Below are 9276 nucleotides of genomic sequence, written 5' to 3'. Positions count from 1 at the left end.
TATACAGAATTGATTCTAGCCACGATGGCTTCCAGTGCTTCTCGATTGGCCGGGTCTAAACTTATCCGTTACAGTATCGGACACTCAAAACGTGCCTCCCATTTAAAAATGGACGCAATCGCGAATGCAAGGTCGAAGTTAGATTTTGAGCAGTTTTATTCATTCGTTTCGCTCGACGGACTAAGAAAAAAGAGATACTTCTCGTAGTTTAGGTCAAAGTGAATAAAAAAATATTGGTGTGGATGGTCACTGATTAAGGAAGCATGGACGAACGAGTGAAGTTAAGCCAAGAAGGGCAGCAGAAAGGGGAAGGAGAGACCTCTCCCCGTTTTCCGGGTCCCGCCGCTCTTTCGCGTCTCGTTTCTCCTTTCTCTTATGCCTAGGCCGGACCTTAGCTCAACCTTCATGTATACGAGGGTCTCAATGGGGTTAACCGATAGGCGTAAAATGGCCAAAAATTTAGTCGATTGCCGTAAAAATTGACATATTTTAACTGTTAGCCGTAAATAGGGTAAAAAACAGTTAACCGTAAAAGAAATTGTTCCCTAGATTTGTTATTTTTAAGGAAGGTGATAAAATTCAGTTGCGTCTTTTTATTCCCCGGCTACTTTTACTCCGTACGCACGTTAGGCCAAGCTCCTTTTAGGTGTTCACCTAGACCTAGGCTCCATTGCCGCCGCTCACTCGAAGAACCAAGTTTTTTACATAGGGAAAATCTGGCTTCTTGCTGAGGATTAATATTTGTGATTTTAAGGAGGTCGTGCCCTCGAAATACTAGTGAAAAAACACGCAGAGATGTCACTGTTTGTAAAACACGTTGCTGATAAACAACAATTCCCTGTTTTTCTCTGACGCTACGATAGACATTGCTATGCCTAGTGCCTGTACGGCTTCTTCCCATGCAATCTTGGTCAAGGCATTTCGGTTGCATACCTGAGGAAAAATAACTCGCACGGACCACGTGACCCGGAATGCATTAGCCGCGCGGAATAATGAGGCCTGTAATACGGACAAGTCACGGCAGACAGTCGTTCTGTACAGTCCTTTTTGTATCATTAAAAACACTGGACACGGGCGGGAGTTTTGTTGTTGGCCGTTTTCACACTAGAGCTAGAAAATGGATCATCCGTCAGACACTAGCCTGTGTCCGGTTGCCCCCTCCCCCACAGACACCCCTTTTCCGTTTTTTTTTTCTGAAGGGAGGGGGCGGCTGTACACAGGCTATCTAGAACGGATAATCCATCTTCAAACTGTCCGTCAAAATTGGCGGATAAAGTCAGGCAGATTGTTCATTCAAAATTAAAACCGTTCCATTTTCAAATTAAGACGTATTACCTATCTGGCGCGAATTATCAAACGGATAACCCGTCTCACACGAATGATCTGTTTCTGGTGTGAAAACGGCCATTTCTGTTATAAATGAATTCGCGCCCCGGCCTTGAGTTGAGCGTTCGCGTGTCTGCTTTTGCTTTTTCACAAAGATTATTTTTATATTGACTGTTGACATTTCTATGCGTAAAATAATATTAGAAGTGGAATACTGTATGAAGCATGATCTATTAAATGTTAAAATGTTTCAAAAGAATAGCTTATTTCATCCCGAGATGATCCTAAGACCTTTATTTTGCTTTAAAGTTAGAAAAAATACAGGTTTATTAATATTTAACTCCTTGAAACAAAAGGAATTAAAAGAATTAACTTTTTTGTTAACCCTAACTGAAAAAAATTAGCCGATAGCCGTAAAAGAGCCGAAATTTTAGCCGATAACCGTAAAAGCCACCACCCCATTGAGACCCTCGTATACGCACGGTCAGCACAAGCTTTCCTGAAAAAGTAAAGGGTTAAAAAAATGATGAATAAAAACAATAAAGATAATAAAAAATAAATAAATAAATAAATGAGAGGGCTGGGGGCGGCAGGCTGATTTCCAAGTTGTAAAATTGTGTACAGTCCTGGCCGCTCTCTGGAGGCAAGTGCACCTCACCTGGAATTGTCTCGGACTCGACATCCTTCAACCTTTAAACCTTGTAAGCGGACGAACACCTACGGCTACACGGTCTTAAAACAGCTCTGTTGGTACGGATTAAATCTGAACGTTCAACTTTTTAACCAACCCATAGAAAGTAGCGACACCTGGGAACGAGGTTGGCGTAACTAGCGTTTGCGCGCAAGTTTTTTGTCGAGGAAGTTGGGTAGTTTCCGTATTAACAAGGTGTCCGTATCAAGCGGCTTGAATTTACAGGGGCACCCAACGACAATTTTTGGAAAATATCTGTTCGGAAGACGATTTGAGATCTAGAATTTTCGGAACATTTGTTGCTAAATTTCTTGCTTGCCCGCCTCTCCTAGGATTTTCGAAGCCCCCAAAAATGGTATAATTGCCCATTTTTAACGGATTTTTACCCTAAAAAAGTCACCTAGAATTTTCGGGAGCCTTTTGTCTGGCTGAAATTTTCGAAAAGATAAGTTTTGACACAGGAGCCGATCAAATTTGATGGGCTCCTGGTTTTTATCCCTATAATTTTCGGATCACTAGACTTTCAGCTAGGAAATCCGAACAGATAAAAAATTTTTAGGGAATAAAAATAAGGCTATATCTACCGTTTAAAAACTAAAATACGTTCAACAATGCTATGTTTAAGTGGTTTTGAACTATATTCTCGTTGGGTGCCCCTGAATTTAGAGAAAATGTAAGGGTTTTCTTTCTCCAGGGACAATAATGAGGTGTCCGTAAAGCAGGATTTGACTGTCCGTTTGTCTCTCTCTTCTATGAGGGTTCTAGAACTTGCCATAGAATCGAAATAGAACAAAACACGTTTTGCATAAAAATCCCTATCACTCTGAGTCTATTAAAATATCCAAACCTTTAATACTGTGCGGCAAAAAAGCACTTTAAAAAACGGGTAGGGAGGGAGGCCGCGCATTTGTCTAGTGAAATCTAAAAATATCTTACCTCTGGGGCCGTAGTTTCCTCACAGATGCTCCTGGAAGTTCTCTAAACCAATAAAGAAATACAATCACGGGCTCCCTCCCCTCTTTCTGAATTTTCTGGATCCGCTCCATTTACCTGTAATGATTCGTGTCAATCGTTCGCTTAAATTGTCGCCTAGAGTTGTTAAATTGCTTACTGGCGGTTTTTTATTTACTTCTGTCGTAGGATTGATCACGGAGTAGATAGCAATCTGATCTTCACGTGTTCTAAGGCGAAGATTGTTTTAAATTACTTTTTATAGAAACCAAAAGAGTTAAGAGTAAGGCCAATTTCCCTGCTTGATTTCCAAACCCATCCTACTCTTACGCAAACTTTGTGTACGTGATGAAAACATTGAATCAACAACAAATCAATACCTTACTTAACGAGCCGGAACATACGCTGCGAGCCAGTTACATTACAAATATTCAAGGAAGAGAAGAAAGAAAAGAGTTTTAGAAACTTAAAGAAAATTTTTTCCACAGTAGGTTGCTACTAACACTAATTGTTTCTATTAGTTTTACACTGGAGTCTGTCTGATTTTTTCAAATAAGATCTTATCTCCAATATTGTGTAAGTCTGTCTGATTTTTTCAAATAAGATCTTATCTCCAATATTGTGTAGTCCACTCCATTGTGTATTTCTTGACCTTTCAGTTTATTTTCTTGCACGCAAAGACAAGAAATAAGGGGCTGCTTCCGTGAAAATAAAGAGTTTTTGGACAGCTTATACAACTTGACATAAATGTGGAATACAAAACGGTGTTGTAAAATAAAACAGTCAGAAGCGCGGAGAAATAACTCACGGTAAGCACGCGAAATGAAATTTAGAAAATTCAGTCATCGAAAATTGTTGACATGCTTCACTAGTTGAGCAATATCAATGGCACGGTCGGTTGAGCAGTTTTATAGAGTTATTGATTTGAAGGATCTAGTACTTTGACATTTGTGAGTCATTATTCTGTTTGAGTGGCACACTAAGCAAAAAGGCACGAGACGACTTTAGATGTACATACATGTAAAAAAAAAGTACGTAAGGGCGACTCTCGGAAGTGTTAGGGTCTTGACGAGTCTGGTAAAAATAAGAAAACTATTTTCGTTTCAAATAATGTATCACTACAAACTGGCTAAGACTACAGAAAATTGCTCAGTCCGAATGCGTGTCAAATATTTCTTCAATTTAAAAATAAACACAAAACATGTAGTTTGGATAGCGGTGTGCGATGAGAAGGTATGGACTTGATGTAATCTGAAATGTAAGTTATTGTGTAACTGTTGAAATTATCGCGGTTCCACTGCTAGCTGAAATAAAATAGCCGTGTACCTAACTTTTGAATCTCTTCATTTGCCGATCGAGAATGATATGACTATGTTGCCAACACTCGATTCACTCACACAACCCGACACCGCGCAGTTAACGTTCGTTAATCCATATGGCCTCTTGAACCCTGCTTTGCTTTTATACCAAGAACCGATGTTACTATTTTGGTTATCTCCATATATGGATGCAAAATACCCCACTATTGGTTCCTCTTGATAGATTGTTTGATTGAAGGGATCTGGGACCAATAAGATGACAGTTCAAAAAAGGCAAATGACTTGTCACAAGAAACCGCTTATTTATCAATGTGCAGTGAACCAGGACATGCTTTCAACGTGCATAGCTAAGGTTCGAAAATGTCCTCGGTTGTCGATCCACTGCTGTCTACAGTAACTTTGGATTTATTGCGTCCTAAAGAGACTTTAGGAAATGCTGAAGATCATTTTAGAAAGGTGAGACAAAGCTTATAAACTACCCGGGGAGTTAAACGAATAAGCCTTGCGTGATTTGTTTGTAGCAGCTCGCAGTATGTTACGAGCCAGAGTAGAGTACTGTAGTAAATTTCAAATTTTTGTATCGTGTTGTTGAACGCTGGTCAAAGCAACCAACTTTTCTTCTTTTTTTCAGCTATGGTTCGACATTGACAGCTTAAATTTTTCACAGTTTAGTGGGAAAGTGGATATATTTGACGAAGTTAGTGCTTTTGACTCGGAAAGCTCACTGGATTCTGACTATGAGCTGAATTACAATGAGAAATACTTCTGTCAGGAAGATCTTATCGAAAGCAAGCTTAAAGACACCGCTTTACTGTTTGAATTGCCATACCAACAGGAGGGGATTACTCTGGAACTGCGAGCTAGCAGTCCAGATAATCTATCGAGTTCTACGAGTGAGCGATCATCGATATCCTCCGACATTGAAATTCAAATAGATACCGACTCGCTCACGTGCTCAGACGTGGAAATGAAGGCTGTTAGCGAGCTGGAATCTCCACCGCCGGTCAAACAGACCTCAGAGGGAACACAAACTGAAGATAGCGACAGCTTTGCTGAATCCATGAACTCTGAGCCATTGACTAAATTGGCCAAAGCTAAACTTGTCATAGAAGGTTCTCCTAACAACTCGACCAGCTCTTCAAAGGCAAATTCTAATTCATTAAAAGGAACCAACACTCTAAATGTAAATGATGTGAAAGATGCATCCGAAACTGCTACCGTGCAGCTTCCAAAAGGAAAGAAAACATTGGCAAGAACGCACAAATGTACATTTGAGGGCTGTAACAAGTCTTACACAAAAAGTTCGCATCTTAAAGCGCATCAGCGAACCCATACTGGTGAAAAGCCATACCAGTGTAATTGGAAGGACTGCGGATGGCGGTTTGCTAGATCAGATGAACTTACGAGGCATTATCGTAAGCATACTGGCATAAAGCCGTTTAAATGCACTACTTGTGACCGTAGTTTTTCTCGCTCTGATCATCTATCCCTGCATATGAAGAGACATTATTAATACAATGCTGTGGAATGATTGTACAGACAAGTACCTCAAATAGATTCGATTCTTCAATAATGGAGCTGCAACCTACAAACATGGTACGAAAGTGACAATGTATATGAAGGTATCATTTTTTGCAATTTTATCGGTATTGACAAGTTCCCAAGAAGAGACACTGCAAAATGTGGATTCCAAGAATGTTTCAATAACAATTGAAAAGTAAATAAAAACAAGAGAAAAATATTATTATTAAAGTGTAAAACACCATCTCGTTTCTGTGTACATTACATCGAGGAAACTTAAATAAATGCGAAGCATTTAGGCGACTTTGTTGTTGTTTGTTTCTTTCGGCGGTGGGAGGTAATGAATTGGCCTTGTAACAATTGTGAAGCCAATATCAAATCAGTTCCCCAGAAGATAAATTATTATAATCATATTCAATCACTGGCAATCATGTGCTTTTCAATGCATAGTTTGTCACTGGTTCTTTCTAACATCAAATAATGCAGTGAATAATATAGGGAGAGTTGGTTTTTCGGAACTAGCACTTTTTGCTACCCACCGGTAAATCAGTTGTTTCACTGCAACGATCAATAAATAACAGTAAGTGTAGACATTTCTCTCTTTGAAAGTTATTTTGAAAATTTTATAACATTCTCATTTGATATTGGCTTATTACTAAATTAAGAGCTGACGTGGCCATTTTTATCAGTCAAGCATCGTTTCCTAGTCAATATCCTATAAAATTCAGATTAAAAGCTTAAACAAATTGTGACATCTAACTACAGAGCATAAACGAACTTACAGGGAATGTTCCACACTTCCTTGCTACCCTTGGGAGCGTCTTTAAATAAAGGAATTAATAGGATCTTTGTGAAAGAATTAAATCAAAGGAAAAACAAAATATTTTATATTGTGGTAATTTGTCTTGCGGATGTGAAAGAATGCGAGGTTCAAAATTGTATCTTATAGTCCAGTCCAGAGTCCAAATTTTGGATTATGACCTCACCGTCAGAGGCAATTTATAGTTTTAAAATCTTATTATATAGATAATTTTGTATAAGGAAATTAACACATAAGAAACCAGAATCTTCTGTTAACTGCCTACATTCCAGACGGTCTCGCGGAAGCCTCTGTTATCTTTTTTGTGTAAACTGATGGAGAATTTTTATCAAAGCCAAAATTTGTTGGCCTTTTCGGCTTGAAACTATCAACTCGCGTAAAGGTTTGGTTAACATGTTCGCGTTCGTGGTGTAAATACTGGAAAGACTTCAAAGAATCCAGACCAAGCCGGAAACCTTCTTACAAGTTACTTGCATCGACTGTAAGCTAAAGGTTTTTAAATGCATGACGCATTTCCCACTGAATGAATGAGATCTGATTAGTATTAAATTCTCATTTTGGGCTGCCATACATTTTATCGTGTATTAGTTAAGAGAATTTGAGGTTACATTATTTTTTATATAAGAATGTTGTTTTTACGGCCTAGGCTAAATGTCCTTTTTTTTCTGCCGATTTTAGGCTAAAAATATTTTTGTATTATTCTTAAAGTATAGCTTAATATGACATTTGTCTGATTTCCGTTTTAGAATATATTAGGGTATCAATTATGAAAAAATAGTTAGTGTATTTTTTTCGTTTGTTGGCCAGTTTTACCGTTTTGAGAAACGAGTAAGTTTTCACAATACAATAATATGTTTTTAAAAAAGGATATTACTATATTGTGTTTACAGATTTTCAACACAAAATTATATCCTATTCAAAATCTCAACCTGCGATTTATTGTTAGCATATTCGTAAAATTTCCCAAATTTCATCCTCGATATTCTTATAAAAAATACTCTTATAAATAAGAGTGTATATGATCCTTTGGCCGATAAATTTTCGTCAGTTCTTATCACCTATTTGTTGCACAATGTGTACATACATATATATCCTTTATTTAAACACGATATGGTTTAAAGCTCAAAGCTTGAGGGGCCGTATAAAAATGATTACAAATGGATAAAGCTGAATAAAAATAAGAATAACATCGCTTACAAAATACAACTACAATTAAAACTCTAAAAATATACAGTGTTGGATATAATAATGAGAATTAATATGCCAATCACTTCTGGGAACTGAAGGGTCAAATGAATATCAAATATTATTGACCGAAAGCCTACCTTACTTTTCTTCAAAGGGATTAGCAGGAATTTTACACGTTTTATCAGGGCTCTAAATTCCGCTTTTATTCCAATGATGATAACTGCTTAGATCATAAGGCAGATTAAATTTCTTTGTAAACATTTTTTTTAACCCATCTAACACTCGGTTTAACCCTTATGATATTCAGCATAACATATAACCTTGATTCTCTTGTAGTGGAGAAGGGCGAGAAGGGCATGCAGGCAGACAGCGATCGAGAATGCAGAAAAACTGGGAACAGCGTCATTCAATGCAAGCCCCCTCAGTCCTACAAAATCCTGTCAGGGGGCACCCAACGACGATTTCCTTCTAAATACATTGATAATACTCTTTAGGCTATCCACAATACTTTTAGATTTCTAGAAATGCATTCTAAGCGGCGCTTTAAAATTTGTATCTGTTCGGTCATCCGAGGGGAGCTTGACTCTTTTTGAAATTACAAGGACGTATTACGAAAGTGAGACATTTTCTGATTTCTCTCTCCATTGCATTTTTGAGTCCGAAAATTTTAGGTTTCCTTTTCTCTACGAAAAATAGGCTAACTTGTGAAAGTGAATGTGAAAATTTAACTTCAGAAAATCGTCGGGATTTTATTGGATAAGCTTCGAAAATTTTACAAGTTAGAGTATAGCCCGCGAGCAAGCTTTCCTATCTGGGCGAGCCCTGCCCCTCGCGGCTTCGCCGCTCGCTCGCGCGTTCTCGCGAGACTTGCTTCGCTCGCCCAAATAGGAGAGCTTGCTCGCAGGCTGGTTAGAGTAGAACGGTCATCTAGAAATTTTTAGCCGTCCTCAAGTAATAGAAAATTCTAGGCAATATTTGCTTCTCCGCACAGATATTTCACAGAAAACAGTCGTTGGATGCCCTAGTCCAGTGAATCCTGAGAGGTTGCTAAGCGGTCTAGATGGTTAGACTGCTTGAAGTCCGCCTTCCTCGTAGAATATCCTTAAAGCTTTTATTCCCGGTTAACAAGGCGGTTAAAAAATGGATTGCTGAGTTTCTCGTCTCACCCCAAGCCCTCGTTTGTTAACCAATGCAAATCGCGGCACAGGTTCACTAACTAAAATACAAAGACTCACCATAAATGGCAGCAACCTCGATAGCCCCGGAGGTAGCACTCCCTATATATTTGGCCTAGACGGGTATGTGCCGCTGAACAGGTTGTGGTTTTCAGAGTCTTAAGACTTTTTCAGGTCATACAATCTCACTACGCAACGTTTTGAACAGGGTGTCTTCATTTGGACCTGACGCCTTTTAAATTAAAGACTGTACGATATGGTTCAGTGACGAGCAGTCTAGTTTTG

The 9276-nt window shown here is 38.6% G+C and overlaps 1 protein-coding gene across 1 annotated transcript; it reads left to right on the top strand.

Moving 5' to 3' along the window:
- The first annotated feature begins 4581 nt into the window (after window positions 1–4581).
- On the top strand, window positions 4582–6111 carry LOC140921330 (uncharacterized). Its single transcript, XM_073371327.1, has 2 exons — window positions 4582–4743; window positions 4919–6111. The coding sequence occupies exons 1-2, from the start codon at window positions 4648–4650 to the stop codon at window positions 5798–5800; spliced, it is 978 nt and encodes a 325-aa protein (XP_073227428.1). The 5' UTR covers window positions 4582–4647; the 3' UTR covers window positions 5801–6111.
- Window positions 6112–9276: the final 3165 nt, after the last annotated feature.

The sequence above is a fragment of the Porites lutea genome, chromosome 12, assembly GCF_958299795.1.
Source record: "Porites lutea chromosome 12, jaPorLute2.1, whole genome shotgun sequence".
NCBI lineage: Eukaryota > Metazoa > Cnidaria > Anthozoa > Scleractinia > Poritidae > Porites > Porites lutea.
The sequence above is the reverse complement of the archived record's forward strand: the minus strand, read 5'-3'. Positions and strand labels throughout refer to the sequence as shown.

What these genes read in the sequence shown, in the direction of transcription:
- LOC140921330 (XM_073371327.1), top strand. Translation starts at nt 4,648, where the DNA reads ATGTCCTCGGTTGTCGATCCACTGCTGTCTACAGTAACTTTGGATTTA. An exon ending in CTGAAGATCATTTTAGAAAG is followed by an intron (nt 4,744 to 4,918) that starts GTGAGACAAAGC and finishes TCTTTTTTTCAG; the next exon opens with CTATGGTTCGACATTGACAG.